This window comes from Zalophus californianus, chromosome 17 (assembly GCF_009762305.2).
Source record: "Zalophus californianus isolate mZalCal1 chromosome 17, mZalCal1.pri.v2, whole genome shotgun sequence".
NCBI lineage: Eukaryota > Metazoa > Chordata > Mammalia > Carnivora > Otariidae > Zalophus > Zalophus californianus.
The window spans coordinates 51,564,561-51,580,250 of NC_045611.1; the positions used below are offsets into that span (position 1 = coordinate 51,564,561).

The window sequence follows — 15,690 nt, forward strand, 5'->3', positions numbered from 1 at the left end:
CGGGGGCGGGGTCAGAGTACTCTGCGGGGGGCGGGGACAGGACGCCCACATGGGAAGCTAGAGGGGCCCTGGTGGGGCGGGACGTCGGCGGGTGGGCAGGACCCGGGCGGGCCAGGCTGTGGGCGGGGCCGGGGCGTGGGTGGGCAGATGGGGTGGGGCTGAAAAAGTTGTGTGCGGGCTGGGGGCGGAGCCAAAATATTGTCCGGCGAGCTAGGGGCGGGGCCGGGACTTTGGCCGAACGTGCTGGGGGCGGGGCCAGAAAGTTCTGCCGGAGCTTGAAGTGGGTCCAGATCGTCGGCCCCGACTTGCGAGGCAGACGCGAGGGCGGGGGCGGGGCCAAAAAGTTGTAGGGGGGCAGGGCGCCGGGACCAGATTACTGGCGTGGAATGCTGGGGGTGGAGCCAGAAAGTTTTGCCGGAGCCAGGGGCGCGGTCAGAGCGTTGGCGCGGAAGCTGGCGCCGGAGCCAGAACCTCGGCTGGGGCTCCCGGGGGCGGGGCCGTAGCTTGACGCGACAAGGCGTGGCTGGGAAGCAGGGGGCGTGACCGGGAGCTTGGCTGGGCAAATCGGAGGCGGGGCCGGTGTAATAACGCGAGAGTAGGGGGCAGCTTCAGGCTGTTGCCTGGGGGCCCAGGGGCGGGGCCGGAGGAGAGGCTGGGAAAGTCAGAAGCGGGGTCAGATTAACGCCGCGCGTGTGGGCGGGGTCGGAGGTCTAGCGGGAGAGGCGGGGCGAGAAAGTTGGTTCTGGCGTGGGGCGGGGCCGTGTCTTCCGGACGCGGTAGAGGCTAGAACTTTTCCCTGCAAAGGCGCGCCCGGGCCGGGAAGTTTTGTCCGCGCCGGGGCGGGTAGAGTATTCCCTGGGAAGGTTGAGCCAGACCCAGAAGCCTCGCCAGTGGGCACCGGGCCTGTTTTCGGAATCTTTGCGGGGTTGTTGGGGAAGCAGTGGTACCTTTCTCGGGATGTTGGAGGCGGGGCTAGGACATCCCAGAGCGAGGCGTGGATCTGAAGTGTTCTCGCAGGGTCGGGGCAACCTGTAGGCATGGGGTTCGAGCTTGTTTTTGTGTGGGGTTATTTTGAACCGTTCCTGGGAAAGAGGTGGGTTTAGAGTGTTCACGGGGATGGAGTGGCACCAGAGTGGGCACAGAAAGGTGGGCCTAGAATCTTCTTGTACAGATGGGGGGGGGGGCAAGAGGATGTATCTAAAGCTCTCTGGAGATGGAGGCCTGGATTGAAACTCCCAGCACTGGGGTGTGGAGGCTGGGCTAGAATCGTCCTTTGGAAGGGAGCAGTGTTGGATGTTTCCTTAAGCTGTAGGGTAGGACCAGAACTTTCCGGAGGAGGGTGCAACTCTAGTATTTAAGCAGGGAATGGGTGGGCACAAATGTTTGGGAGGTGGTGGAATGTAAATTTTTCCAGGTAAGTGTTGGGCTCGCACAAGAAGAGGGAGTGGGAGCAAGGGCTAGAATTTTCTTGGGGGTGCAGCTGGTGGTGTTTATGTGCATGTATGTTTGAGAGGAGTCCCTGGTATGGGTGAGATGGAAGCAGATTGGGGAGGCATTGGCCTTAGTCCTTCTCTTCCCTCTGCCCTCAGGAACCCCCAGTGCTGTGTCCACATTCTACAGGGGAAGTTTGCTGGGACCCTGGCACCACCTTGCCAGTGGAATGGTGAGATGGAAAGTGGGGTCTCGAATCTGAGCTTTGGGTCAGGGGGCTTGGGAGGAGGGGACCCGAGACTCAGACCCTGGATCAAATGGTGCTGGGTTGGGTATGGGTTTTTCTTACTGTTTCTCAACTGTCTCCTCCTCTCAGTCAGCCACACTGGATCTGAAATCGAAGGAGGAGAAGGATGCTGAGTTGGACAAGAGGATCGAGGCTCTTCGGCGAAAAAATGAGGCCCTCATCCGGCGCTACCAGGTGCCCTAGCCCCGCCCTGGGAGACCCCATCCCCTCTCCTCCCCGCAGTGAGTTTCCCTCACCTCTCCCTTCCTTCAAACCTTTTCATGGTTCCCCATCACTCTCAGGATAAAAGCCAAAGGCCTTAGCCTGCCATTCCTTCCTTCATTCCATCATTCCATCATTCATACATGAATACTCACCAGGGTCTTCACTGCCAGGCTCTAGGCTGAGTGTGGCAGGGGATATAGCTATGACTGAGACAGCCCTGAGGTCATTCCACACTTCACAGTCCAGTGAGAGCACCGGCCGTTCTTCAGGCAGTGATGACCCAGAGTGGGCTGGGTTGGGCTGCAGGAGTTCAGGGGTCTGGGGGGCGCCCAGAAGGGGCTTTTCACCCACCCAGATATTAGGGAGGGCTTCCTGGAGGAGGAGATTCTGACACCTGAAGGGGGTGAGTTAGCCAACTGAAAAGAAGAGCCGAACGTGTTTCAAGCAGAGGGAACAATTTGTGCAGAAACCAGGAGCTTAAAGTTTGGAAGGTCAGTGGAGGAATGTTGACCCTGGCAGCCAGGTTGAGAGTTTGGACTTTCTCTCGAGGGCACTGGGGAACCCTGGAGGGCTTTGAGCAGGAGCAGGATCAGGTCAGAACAACCTTTAAGGAAGAGCTCCCTGGCTGCTCTGTGGTGTTGAGTGGGAGGAGGTGATACCGGAGCCCAGAGACCAAGGAGGAAGGAGAGGAGGTGCCCAGCCTGGGACAGGGCTGTTGGGAGGGCTCAGTGGCAGTGGTGGAGGTGGGGAGGAGGTGGGAGGGGCCAGGATGCGGCCCAGGTCCTTGTCAGAGGTGCCAGAGTAGTTGGCGGGGCTGTTCCTGAGAAGGGACCTGAGAGAAAGAGTGGGTTTCATTTATTCATTTTTCATGCATTCATTCATTTACTTTAAAAGAAAAAAAAATATTGAGTTTCTGGTGTGTGTCACAGATTGTTCTAGGTTTGGGGTATACATTGGTGAACAAAATAACCAGGTACCCCTTGTCCTCAGGCAGCTTTTGTTGCAAGCTTCAAGGCAGACAATAGGCAAAATACATAAAATGCCAGGTAGTGAACAAGAGAATGGTAGGGGAGGTGGTTTCTGTAAGCTGGTCATGGAAGGCCTCCCTGAGAAGGGGACATTTCGGGAGCAGAAACCTGAAGGAGATGAGGGACTGAAGGCTCTCTGGGGGAAGAGTGTTCCCAGCAGAGGGGACAGTAGGTGCAAAGGCCCTGAGGCAGGTCTGAGCCTGGTATGTTCTAGGAACAGTGAGAAGGGCGGAGTGAGTGAGGGGGAGAAAAAGGAGAGAGGGTGGGGGATGAGGTCAGGGTAGTCATTGGGCCAGACCCTATAGGGTCCCGTAGGCTGTGAGGAAGCCTTTGGCTCATACTCGGAGATCGGTACCACAGGAGCCTTCTGAGCAGGGGAGTAGCATGGTGCAGTGGTGCTGGGGAAGATGCTGAAGTGACCAGCTTTCTTGCCTGGAGCTGAGGAGAGAGGCCTAGGTGGGGGCTAGTCTTGGGGGACGTTCAGGGGGCTGTGGGAATCCAGCTGGTGCCGGGACCCCTGACACTTCTCCTGCTGACGTTTGCTCCTAGGAGATTGAGGAGGACCGGAAAAAAGCCGAACTCGAGGGAGTGGCTGTGACAGCTCCCCGGAAGGGCCGCTCGGTGGAGAAGGAGAACATGGCAGTTGAGGCGGTGAGCTCCACACCGGGGTGGGGGACTCGTCAGGACAGGGAGGGGGTGAGAGTTGAGACCTGGGGCCTGAGAGCCCTCCCCTGCCAACCACCGCAGCCCTGTGGGCAGCCTCAGGTCTCCCAGCTGCCTTTGGGCCTTGGGTGCCCCAGTCTCCTCATCCCAGTGACTGTACTTTTCCTCCCTTCTCTCCTCCAGGAGAAGAACTTGGGTCCCTCTCGGAGGTCTCCTGGGACCCCACGACCCCCAGGGGCCAGCAAGGGAGGCCGGATGCCCCCCCAGCAGGGAGGTCGGGCAGGCGTGGGCCGGGCGGCCCGCAGCTGGGAGGACAATTCTGGGGAGCAGCCTCGAGGAGGATCTGGGGGCCGTGGCCGGAGGGGCCGGGGCAGGGGGTCCCCTCAACTCTCTGGAGCTGGAGATGCCTCAGCTGCCGACCGCAAATCTAAGGTAGAAGCCCGGGATAGGCTGGAGTTGTCTGGCCAAGGCTCTTACTGTCTCGTTCCTCTTTGGTCCTACTCTCTGAGGGACCGGTGTCCCGTTTGTCCATCTTTCTCAGCCCCTCCATTGGCTTTTTCAGTTCCTCCATCGGCTCTCTCTCTCTCTCCTCCCTCCTTTCCTCCCTCCCCCTGACCAGGGCTTCATGTACTCTCCCTGTTTTTTTTTTTTTTTTTAAGATTTTATTTATTTATTAGAGAGAGAGAGAGAATGAGAGAGAGAAAGCACATGAGATGGGGGGAGGGTCAGAGGGAGAAGCAGACTCCCCGCTGGGCAGGGAGCCCGATGCGGGACTCGATCCTGGGACGCCAGGATCATGACCTGAGCCGAAGGCAGTCGCTTAACCAACTGAGCCACCCAGGCGCCCTCTCCCTGTTTTTTTATCTCCCCTTGTTTTGCTCATTCTGGTGCAGTGTTTCTGTCCAGTACGTGTGCGCTTGCTCGTTCTCTCTCTCTCTTATTCTGTCTGTCTCGCAGCCTGGATTTATCCGTGGCGATCAGTGATGTTCTTACTGTAACTGCTCTCCCACCCTGATGCGCAGGTCAGCGGGCTGGGAGGCTGTCTGGCAGAGGGCCTCGGGCCCACCATGGACTTGGGGTCGACTCGGTTTGATTAGTACCCTGTCCTTGGGCAGCTCACTTCCCTCTGGGAGCTTCTGGGTTCTCAGGGGAATAATAATCAGGTTTCAAGGGTATCGCGAGCATTCTGGGACATCAGGCATTGAAATCCTCAGAGGAAGTGTTTGAAGAACGTTACTTATGGATGTTTGTGATTTGTACACATTAAGCTGCTGTTCCCGAAAGACCTCAAAATACCATGGCTTTAACCCAAGTGGAAGTTTATTTCTCCCCCGTGTGCCGAGCCCCGGGAATGAAAACGTCCTTTCCAGCAACTTGGCTGTATGCTCGTCTAAAATTCTGTTACCACGGAAGAAGGGGAGAATGGACTGTGGGGGGGTCACCTTGCCATCTGACAAGTTACTACTGCTATTACCGGCGTCACTTCTGTGGCAGCCGTGACGTGTTGGGGTCCCCAGCTCCTTTTCCGGGTTCAGTACTCCCCTAGTAAGATTGACGGCTAAGATTTATTACAGTGCGAAACCGAGGGGAGAAGGTGCAGGGGACGACGTCTGGAGGGGATCAGGCGCAGGCTCCCGAGCGATCTCGTCCGGTGTAGCCACACCTCAGGGTGCCCTTACTTCCTCCAGCATGGAATGGTGACGACACCCATGAAGGGCTGTCTACCAGGGACTCCCTAGAGACCCCCTGCCTGGGGTTTTTATTGGGTACTCGCCATGTAGGTCCCTTCTGCCTCCTACAAACCCAAATTCCAGATCCCAGAAGGAAAGGTGCTCAGCACGTACCATACAGTTGGTACCGACAGCCAAGGCACCTTGAGCCCCCTTTATAGCTGACTGTTGCCCAGGAGCATGCCGGGAGCCAAATTCCCAGATGCCAGCCACGAGTCGGCCTTGCGAGCTATGTACGGAGAGAGTCTCAGGCCTGCTGTGGTCATTTTTTTTTTTTCTTTAAAGATTTTATTTATTTATTTGACAGACAGCGAGAGAGGGAACACAAGCAGGGGGAGCGGGAGAGGGAGAAGCAGGCTTCCCGCGGATCAAGGAGCCCAATGCAGGGCTCGATCCCAGCACCCTGGGACCATAACCTGAGCCGAAGGCAGACGCTTCACTGACAGCCCCCCAGGCACCCCCGCTGTGGTCATTCTTCCGCGCACATGCTAACATGCCGGGGTTGGGCAGTTCTCCCTGACGCCCCGGTGTCTCTGTCTCTGTGTTCTACCTGCCCCCAGGAGTGGGAGGAGCGGCGCCGGCAGAATATCGAGAAGATGAACGAGGAGATGGAGAAGATTGCAGAGTATGAGCGAAACCAGCGGGTCAGTGCCAGGGGTGCCCCACGGCCGGGCGGAGCCGCCTGGGCCCAGGTGAGCCCTCCAACCCTTCCCCCTCCAATTCCCTGTGCCCACAGGAAGGTGTGCTGGAGCCCAACCCGGTGCGGAACTTCCTGGACGACCCCCGGCGACGCGGCGGGCCCCTGGAGGAGCCCGAGCGGGACCGCCGGGAAGGCAGCCGCCGGCATGGGCGCAACTGGGGGGGGGCCCGACTTCGAGCGGGTGCGCTGCGGCCTGGAGCAGGAGCGGCAGGTGGGTGCTGGTGGCGGGGGCGCCCTGGGTCGGGCCCCAGTCTGCAGCCAGTCTGTCCTTCCTGCAGCCTCTGTTGATTGGGGCTGTGCCAGAGCACCGGGCCCAGCGGTGGCCGGGACACCAGCGAGGGACAGCCTCCCCTCCCCATCTTTCAGCTCCAAGCTGATGGTCTGTTCTTGTGGGGGCAGCATAGTGCTTTCCTCTTACAGCGTTATGGTGCCTTTGGGTGATGTCCTCTCTCGCTAACGTCAGTAATGTTTACTGGGACCTTTTAAGTGCTGGACACAGACTTAGGTGCTAGGGCTGAGTTTTTTTTTTTTTAAGATTTTATTTATTTGAGGGAGAGAGAGCGCGCACAAGCAGGGGGGAGGGGGAGAGGGAGAGGCTGACTCCCTGATGAGCAGGGAGCTGGATGCGGGACTCGATCCCAGGACCCTGGGATCGTGACCTGAGCTGAAGGCAGACAATGACTCAGCCACCCAGGCGTCCACTGGGATGGAGTCTTCAGGCCAAGCCCCTGCCCCAGTGAAGTTGATTCTGGGGGCGGCTCTCTAAATGAACATACAGTAAGGTGTCAGGGAGTGTCAGACACTGTGAAGAAAAATCCAGCAGGGAGAGGGACTAGAAGGGGTTGCTACTTGAGAGAGAGATCTGGGATGGCCTCTCTGTGGAGGTGTCATGGGAGCAAACCTGGTCCCAACCTCCACCCTGTCACCTCCTCCTGTGACCTTGAGCATGGCCCTGCCTCTGAGCCCCGCGGGCATGGGGGAGAGGCGAGGGTGGGCCGGCTCAGAGAACAGGGCCCTGACTGCCTGTCTGTGGGTGGGCAGGGCCGCCGGACCGGCCTGGGTGGCGCTGGTGACATGACGCTGTCCATGACGGGCCGCGAGCGGTCGGAGTATCTGCGCTGGAAGCAGGAGAGGGAGAAGATCGACCAGGAGCGGCTGCAGAGACACCGCAAGCCCACCGGCCAGTGGCGGCGGGAGTGGGATGCTGAGAAGACTGAGGGCATGTGAGTGTCCCTCTGCTTACCCGTTTGGCTCCTTGACCTTGACCCCGACTTAATTCTCTGTCTCTCTCTGACGTCCCACCTAGTGTATCAGGTAGCAGTCGCCGTGCTGCGTAAGAACCACCAACTCCCTGGCATATAAAACCATTTCTTTTTTTCTTTCTTTTTTCCTTTTCAAAACCATTTCTTTTTTTTTTTTTTTTTTTTAAAGTTTTTATTTATTTATTTGAGAGAGAGAGAGAATGAGAGATAGAAAGCACGAGAGGGAAGAGGGTCAGAGGGAGAAGCAGACTCCCCGCTGAGCAGGAAGCCCGATGCGGGACCCGATCCTGGGACTCCAGGATCATGACCTGAGCCGAAGGCAGTCGCCTAACCAACCGAGCCACCCAGGCGCCCTTCAAAACCATTTCTTTCTCGTGTTCACAGGTCAGCCGGGTTTGGCTGATCCAGGCTGGGCTCTAAGCTGTGGGTCCGGCTGGGCCTGGCTCCCCATGCAGGCAGAACTCAGTTCTGCTCCCCGTGGGTTCATTCTGGGGTTCAGGTGGAGGCCGCTCTCTGGAGAAGTGCCCGTTATGGCATCAGCAGATGGCCAGGAGGCAGGCGGACACGCTTCCCATTCTGTTGGCGACAGACCTGGCGGGAGAGTAAGCTGCTCTAGTTGGTGGTACTCTGGTGGCGCCGTGGCTAAGGGCATGGATGGAAATTCTAATTAGAGAAGGTGTGAGGAAGATGTGACGGTGATTAGACCTTTAAACTGCACCCCTGCCCCCAACCCAAAGTCCTTATCCGGATGGGACTTTTACCCTTATCTGATTGGGTCCCCTTTCGGGTCCCAGGAAATATCCAGTTAGTCTAACTTAAACGGAAGCTCTACCCTTGTGTCATTGACAGGAAGCCCAACTTCCGTACCAGAGAGCCAGCCCACAGCACTCTTAAGATCTCCAGCTGTAGTCATTTATTTTATTATTTTTTTAAGAGTGAGAGTGTAAGCTGGGGGAGGGGCAGAGGGAGAGAATCCTCAAGCAGACTCCCTGTGGAGTGCAGAGCCTCACTTGGGGCTTGATCCCACGACCCCAAGTTCATGACCGGAGCGACGCCCAACCGACTGAGCCACCCGGGCGCCCCTACTGTTGTCATTTTTATGGCATCCAGCACCCTTTGCTGCTTTGGAAGTTTTCATGCCAGTCACGTTTATTATTGGCGCTGGCTGGAGAGAGAGGCTGTTGTCTGTGCGCCCAGTGATCAGAGCATTCATTGTGGATTGTGAGCCAAGCTTGTGCAAGTGCGAGAAATACTTTGCACAGATACTATAGCTGATCCTTCTAAGGCTTTTAGGGAGATGTTCTCAGGGTTAAGAATGAGAGTAAGTAAGGTGTCCTCTTGTGTCCCCAAGGCAGCCTGCAGCAAGTCTCATTAATGCATGAGTGCTTTGATTTCGTCAGCAAATTTTTTTTTTAAGATTTTATTTATTTGAGGGACGCCTGGGTGGCTCAGTTGTTAAGCATCTGCCTTTGGCTCAGGTCGTGATCCCAGGGTGCTGGGAGCGAGCCCTGCATCGGGCTCCGTGCTCAGTGGGGAGCCTGCTTCTCCCTCCCCCACTCCCCCTGCTTGTGTTCCCTCTCTCGCTGTGTCTCTCTCTGTCAAACAAATAAAATCTTAAAAAAATTTTTTTATTTTTGGGGGGCAGAGGGAGAGGAAGAAGCAGGCTCCCCGCTGAGCAGGGAGCCGGATGCGGGACTTGATCCTAGGACCCTGGGATCATGACCTGAGCCAAAGGCAAGACCCTTAACCGACTGAGCCACCCAGGCATCCCTGTCAGCAAATATTTATTGAGTCTCTCCTCTGTGTCACGAAAGGTGATGAGAATACAGTAATGAACAAAATACTTCTGCCTTCAGGGAACCTAGACTCGAGTTGGAAAGGTGGACACTGACTAGATCCGGTGGCGGTCACGAAGAACAGTGGAGTACAGAGAGGGATGGAGGCTCTTGTTTTAGACTTTGGTGATATATATAATATGTGATGATTTTATTTTTTAAAGATTTTATTTGTTTCTTTGACAGAGAGAGACAGCGAGAGAGGGAACACAAGCAGGGGGAGTGGGGGAGGGAGAAGCAGGCTTCCCGTGGAGCAGGAAGCCCGACGTAGGGCTCGATCCCAGGACCCTGGGATCATGACCTGAGCCGAAAGCAGATGCTTAACGACTGAACCACCCAGTCGCCCCAGTATGTGATTATTTTAGATAGGTGTTTAGGAGGGTCTGAGCTGAGGCCTGGAGGAGGTGAGGGTGCAGGCCACTGAAAGGTCTGGGGAAGTGTCCCAGGAGCAGCAGGTACGAAGGCCCAGAGGCAGGAGTTCTGTGTGGTAGGTGACTCTGCTTAGCCGAGGAGATGGGAGACAGTGATAGGAATTGCAGCTAGACTGGAGGCTGGGGATCGTGTACTTTCTAAATTTTTGTTTTGGGGTGTCAAATACTGAGTTTTTTCTTTCTGTATTTGTCACTCCAGTGTCATGTTTGCCTCTTGTCCATCACCTGATCCTGTCTGCCTTCTAATCAGGGACCCCCTCTGGTTGACCATCTCTCCTTCTGTGACCTTGATGTTGACCCTGGTCCCCATCTCTTCCTTATCTCTCCCTACCCCTCCTGCCCCCACTGTTCCCCCAGCTGCGTGGCTCACCCCCTTTCTCTTTTCCCCAGGTTCAAGGATGGCCCAGCTGCTGCCCTTGAACCATCCCACCGCTATGGTGAGTGGGCGTTCTCTGGGTGGGGGTGGGGGGATGGCAGCTGGCAGGGCCAGGCATGGGGGTTACTTTGTGCCATGCCCCCCGTCCCCCACTCCTCCTGGGTTCTCTTGCAGATGACCAGGCTTGGACTCGGCCCCCCAAGCCCCCCACTTTCAGGGAGTTCCTGTCCCAGCACAAAGCTGAGGTCAGCCGCAGGAGGAGGAAGAGTAGCCGACCCCAGACCAAGGCAGCCCCTCGTGCCTACAGGTGGGGGCACCCCTACCCTTGGTGTGTGTACAGCCCCATGCCCCCAGCAGGGCTGTTTGGCTCTATCCCTGGGTGTTCTGACTCCTGTATGTGGGGGCCTGTCTGTGCTGTCTCGTGCCTGTCTGTTCTTGGCTACTTGTCTCTCTGGGGGTCAGGCTCTTGTTGGGGAGTTGGGGCCTAGCTCTCTAGGTAAATGCTTTACCTCCATCTCTCCCTTCATCTCCTTTCACTCCTTCTGCCACCTGGCGCCCCTCCGTCTGTCTGTCCCTGACACCTGGGGACACACTCCCTCCTCAGTGCTCCAACATGCTGGACCCTCACCTGGAAAGCTGCAGCCCCCTCCTGCCCTGAGTTGAATTTTGCAGCTTTTCTCTGGGGGAGGACCTGGAGGCCCCTTCTTCTCATCCACCCAGGCCTCACCCCTTCCTTCTGTGCCCTCCAGTGACCATGATGACCGCTGGGAGACAAAGGACGCAGTGCCCCCAGCCCCTGAGGCCCCACAGCCGGCTCCACCTGAGGAGACGCCCACGCAGGTAAGGCGGGCCGTCCTCTCTGGGCAGGGGGCGTGCGGTGCTCAGGGCCCACCCCCTCGCCCCGACCTGCCTTGTGTCCCCGCAGCCGCCGGAGACCCCAGCTCCTCCTGCCCACCGGCCCCCTGAGGACGAGGGGGAGGAGGATGTGGGGGAGGACGAGGGGGAGGATGAGGAGTGGGAAGACGTGAGTGAGGAGGAGGAAGAGGAGGTCGAGGAAGAAGAGGCTGATGAGGAGGAACAAGAGCCAGCCCAAGGCCATGAACTCCAAGAGGCTGAGCCCACCGGAAGCCCTCCCCGAAGCCGCACCGGAAGTCCCACCGGTGAGCAGGCTGACACAGAGCTGTCGAGGCCAGAGGAGCCCCCACCACTGCCCCAGGCCCCTGCCACGCCTTCCAGCCCCTTTTCACCCCCTGGAGACCACCAACCCGTGTCTGACTGGGGTGAAGAGATGGAGCTGAATTCCCCCCGGGACCCCCACCCGGCCAGTGCCCTGTCTCCGGGTGAGGCCTGGCCTTTTGGAAATGCATGAAACTGGCTGCTTGTGTGTGTGTGCTTGAGGGGTACACTCGCAGGGGGGACCGTCAGGGGCTGGGCCCCGGGACCCTGTGTGCCCCACTGCCCTGGTGGCTAGGGAGGACAGTCCATGTCTGTCTCTGGAATGCCCCCCCCCATCCTGCCCTTGCTCTGGGCCACAGAGCCCCCTCCCCAATAAAGAGTTCACGTCCTCAAATGATACTACCCAAGTGTGTCCTTGAACACCCCTCACTCCCCCGGGGCCTTCTCTCTCAGGGTGGGGGGAAATTTGGAGGGGTAGGGGCTTGACTGGGCCTCCCCCTTCCCCAGGAGGTGACCAGCCAGCCCCTGCCTCCCTTGAGAGTGGGCCCAGCCTCCCAGGAACCCAGCAAGCTGAAGAGGAAGGGTCTGAGGCAGCTCCAGGTGGGGGAGCGGATGGGGCCCGAGATGGCCGCCTTCCTTCCTTTTTCTCCCTCCGGGGCTGAGGGAAGGGTTTGGGGAAGAGTAGGGATAGAGTGTAGCTGGGTGTGTGGGGTAGCAGTGGCCCTGGGGGGAAGGCTACAGTGCTGGGGTGCGGCGAGACAGGCGCCAAGGTCGAGGGGGTGGAGCTAGGTGGAGAATCCCTGGGGCGCGGAGGGGGAGCGGTGGGCCGTGAGGCGGTGGAGCCAAGATGGGGTTGGGATTTGGAGGTCGACCCCAGGGGTTTGGGGATGTAATCTAAAAATAATGGGGTGGGGCTAGGTTCAAGGGCCGGGGCTGAGGGCACGATTAGGAATTTAAATAGGTCAAAAGTAAGAATGGGGGAGGGGTAGAATCATGGATTTGGCTGTGGGCAGGATTGGAGTTTTGAGGTCTAACCAAGTAGGGTAAATTAGAACAGAAATGCAGGCCCCATTAGAATGTTGGGCCCAACCCCGTCTTCAGCTCCATCAGCGCAAGCCAGGTTGCGAACCAGGGACCTCCCCAGGAGCGGGGTTAGCGTTTGGGGCAGAGCCAAGCAAGATCTGGTCAGCACCCTCGTGGGCAAGGGCAGAGAGGGACAGGTCCGATGGCGGGGCGTGATGGGAGTTAGTTTATGCCCGTGGGAGCGTGAGGGGGGCGGCTGGGGTGCGAGAGGACAGTTTAGGGTGACCGTAATCTCGCTATCCCAGATGATTTCCTCGATTGTACACAGGGTTCTGTTGGGGTGCATGCAGCTTGTGGGTCCCCTGCGAAGATTAAAGAAGTCTGAGGCCCATAAATCACCTAGCGCAGGGGGACTGCAGCCGGGCTCAGTTGGGATCAGAGACGGAACTGGACGGGGGGGGGGGGGCGGGGGGAGACTGTCCTCTCCGCTGACTACCCCTTCTCTCCCCAGAGGCGGGTACCGAGGGCCAGGAGACAGCGGAGATCACCGACTTCCAGAGGGTGCGTTTCTGCAAGGTGGTGGCGGCCGCTCCGCCACCGGGGGCCGCCCGCTGACCGCGTCCGCCGACTGTGGCCTCCGCTCTCTGCACTAACCTCCTGCCGCCTTGCTCCTCTGTCCTCTGCTTCCGTCACACTCCCGCCAGGAGAGGGTTAAATGTAAGGGGGGCGGAGCCAGGGACAGTGAACGGGGTGGGGCCAGGGCAATAGTCCAGTCTCCCGCTTCGGGGGCGCCGTGGCACCGGGAGGGCTGAGACGCCCCCGAGTTACCCACCTAATGGAAGCCATGGGGGGCTAGGTGCCGGTCCCCAGGCCTAGAATGCCGCCTCCTGGAGTTTACATCTGGGGCCTGGCAGATAGCCGGTGACTCTTCTACAGGACTCGGAATTACTCGGCCACCGGCCCCGTCTCTTATTAAATGCAGTGCTTCCGCTAACCTTTGAACTGTGTTTCTGGCAGGGCAGGCTGGGTTGCTGTGCTTAGCGGGCTTTTCCGTGGCGGAAGAGGCGGGAGGAAGGGGGTCTTCCTTCCTCCACTCCCCTGATACGTCTTCCCTCCCCCCCTCCCGCAGGCCTCCCCGAATTCCTGAAGACGCTGCTGGGAGGGGACTGAAGCTTCCCCGCCTTGATGGGGTGGGGGCGGCAGGAGGGGGTTAGTCTGGATTCCCAGGCTGCGCTCTCTCCTCCCCGGAGACCGCTCTGGATCCCATGGTTTTAGGGAGAGGGAGAAATTGAGGGTGGTGGGGAGGAGTTGGGGAAGGGGCGTGATTGGGTTTGTGGGGCAGAGGTGGGGCTTCGGGGAGTGTTTAGACCTCAGGACACTAAGTAGCGAGGAGGTCCCGCCAGGGGCGTGGTTAGGATGCCTGGGCGGGGCCAGAATTCTGGTGGATGGAGTTAGAACACAGGACTGCCTTAGATGTCGGATGGGGCCGCGTGAGCCGGTTTAGATGGGCGTTCCTAATGCGGGTGTGGGGTGCGGCCCTCCGTCGAGGGCGTGTTCAGTACGGTGCTAGAACTGGAGTGGAGTGAGGCGGAGGAAAGGGGTGGAGCCTGGACTAGAGAGTGTGAATCCAGGGAGTGAAGAGGGTGGCTTCGAATGCTAAGAGTCGAGTCTGAGTCAGAGAAAGGCACGTTAGAAGCGGAGCGGGCCTGCGGCTAAGGAAGTGCGGGGGGTCTGTGAGGCCCAAACCTCGCAAGGCGCTGGGGCTCGGAGGCGGGACTAGATGCTTGGGAGAAGTCTTGAGTCGCGAAAGGGGACGGGGTTAGGACTGGGGGAGGAGGCCAGAAAGGAGAGGGCGGGGCTAGGCGCTGGGCGGGTTCGCAGGTAAGAGACGTGGGCATCACCCCGAAGCCCGGCAGTAGTGGAAAGAGCAGAGAGCTGTCTTTGCAGGCTTGGGGCAGGATGGAAACACTAGTTAAGCCTTAGCTTGATTATGGTTGGCTGGGGACTGAGGAGGGGGCGGGCCCAGGGCCCGGAGGAGACCCGCCCGTTCGGGGGCGTGACCATGCTGGCGGGGGCGGGGTTGGACGAGGGAGCTTTAGAACGCGGAGGCGGTCCTCCGAGGGGGTGGGTCAGGGGGGCGGGCGCGGGGGCGGGGCCTGCGCGGGCCGCGGAGCTGGGCCCAGTGGGCTGCGGGGATGCGGGGCACGAGCTGCGTGGGCAGCGGCGGCGAGAGCCCGGGTGGCGCCGGGCTGAGCGAGGGCCCGCGGGGCCGCTGGCTGCGCCTCGCCCCGGTCTGCGCCTACTTCCTCTGCGTCTCGTTGGCCGCCGTGCTGCTCGCCGTCTACTACGGGCTCATCTGGGTTCCCACGCGGCCCCCCGCGGGCCCCGCCGGCCCGCCGCCCAGCGCGCCGTCCCCTCCGTGCGCCGCCCGTCCGGGCGCGCCGCCTGCCCCGGCGCCCGCCGCTGCCTCGGTCTCCTGCCTCCTGGGAGCCCCCGGCGGGCCGCGACCCCAGCTCGAGCTGCCGCGCAGCCGCCGCCGCCGCCGCCACAGCGACCCCAGCAGCCGCCCGAACCGCCAGACAGCCAGAGAGACGCCGGAGGCCGCGGGGGGGCGAGGACCCGGGTAACCCTCCCTTCCACCCCAAGCTGGATCGCCGGCCCTCGAGAGCCCGCGCCCCCACGGCGGATGCTCCGTTACCCGGTTGGGCCCGGACTCCCTCTTCATGACATCGCCTAGCGTCTCCGGAGTCGTCATCCAGAAGAATGGGGGGGGGGGGCAAGGGGAGCTGGCCCAGGGCCTCGCTCCTCTGCCGTCAGGCCGGGGTCCTCCACCATCTGGCAGACCCGGTCCTGACCTCTGCCTCTTGACACCCTCCGTAGGAGTCTGAGCACAGAACCCACAGCCCACCGTTCTCCTCTCTGAATCTCCGTGTCCATATGTCCCCCTGTAATAAACTCCAGCCCCAACTGCCTGGTGCTGTGTTTGTTGTATTGTTTGCGACATGTCTCCCCTTTCAAGTTTGTGAGGGGAAGGCCTTCCTGGCGTCTGATCTTTGTCTCTCTTGCCGTGGGTGGGTTGGGTGGATTCTCCCCTGACCTGGGTGGGGGTGAGGGGTGTGTTGGGGGGTTCTTCTCCCATCGCCATCATGTAGTTTTGGGGGCTGGGAGAGGAAGCTTATCTGCAACAGGGCAGTTGAAGGTCAGACAGCGTGAAGGACTTCTCAGCTTTCTGTATCCTTGGGGTAGAAGATGAGTGTAAGATGAGTGTGTCTGGAGAGAAGCAGGGGGTCTGCCCTCCTGTTACAGCCCAGGATTAGACGGGAGAGGTGGGATGATTAATGGGGTTTTGGGGGACTGTGAGTAGTATGATTACAGTGTCAGGGACAGAAGCTAAGTCACCCTGAGATGTCAGGATGCTGCCGGGAGGGAATAAGGCCTTTTTCCTGGGGTCTGAGAGGCCAGGATGAACAGGGGTGGTGGGGGGCTCCTCTGCCTCCCTGGAAATCACAGAGGAAGTTATCAGC

The 15,690-nt window shown here is 59.4% G+C and overlaps 2 protein-coding genes across 2 annotated transcripts; both read left to right on the forward strand.

The window, feature by feature from the left end:
* Positions 1 to 648: 648 nt before the first annotated feature.
* Positions 649 to 11,527, forward strand: CCDC9 (coiled-coil domain containing 9). The gene is given in 13 exon segments (XM_027619583.2): positions 649 to 672; positions 1,590 to 1,663; positions 1,808 to 1,912; positions 3,520 to 3,621; positions 3,817 to 4,065; positions 5,924 to 6,007; positions 6,100 to 6,222; positions 6,224 to 6,274; positions 7,105 to 7,286; positions 9,982 to 10,028; positions 10,142 to 10,274; positions 10,717 to 10,807; positions 10,893 to 11,527. Coding segments are annotated over 12 exon segments (1,614 nt in total). The 5' UTR covers positions 649 to 672; positions 1,590 to 1,660; the 3' UTR covers positions 11,337 to 11,527.
* Positions 11,528 to 12,111: 584 nt separating this feature from the next.
* On the forward strand, positions 12,112 to 15,137 carry INAFM1 (InaF motif containing 1). Its single transcript, XM_035725289.1, has 3 exons — positions 12,112 to 12,327; positions 12,678 to 12,727; positions 13,296 to 15,137. Exon 3 carries the CDS (start codon positions 14,362 to 14,364, stop codon positions 14,791 to 14,793), a length of 432 nt encoding a protein of 143 aa, XP_035581182.1. The 5' UTR covers positions 12,112 to 12,327; positions 12,678 to 12,727; positions 13,296 to 14,361; the 3' UTR covers positions 14,794 to 15,137.
* Positions 15,138 to 15,690: the final 553 nt, after the last annotated feature.

Bases quoted from the DNA above. Each gene is read 5' to 3' on its own strand.
- INAFM1 (XM_035725289.1), top strand. From the start codon at position 14,362: ATGCGGGGCACGAGCTGCGTGGGCAGCGGCGGCGAGAGCCCGGGTGGC.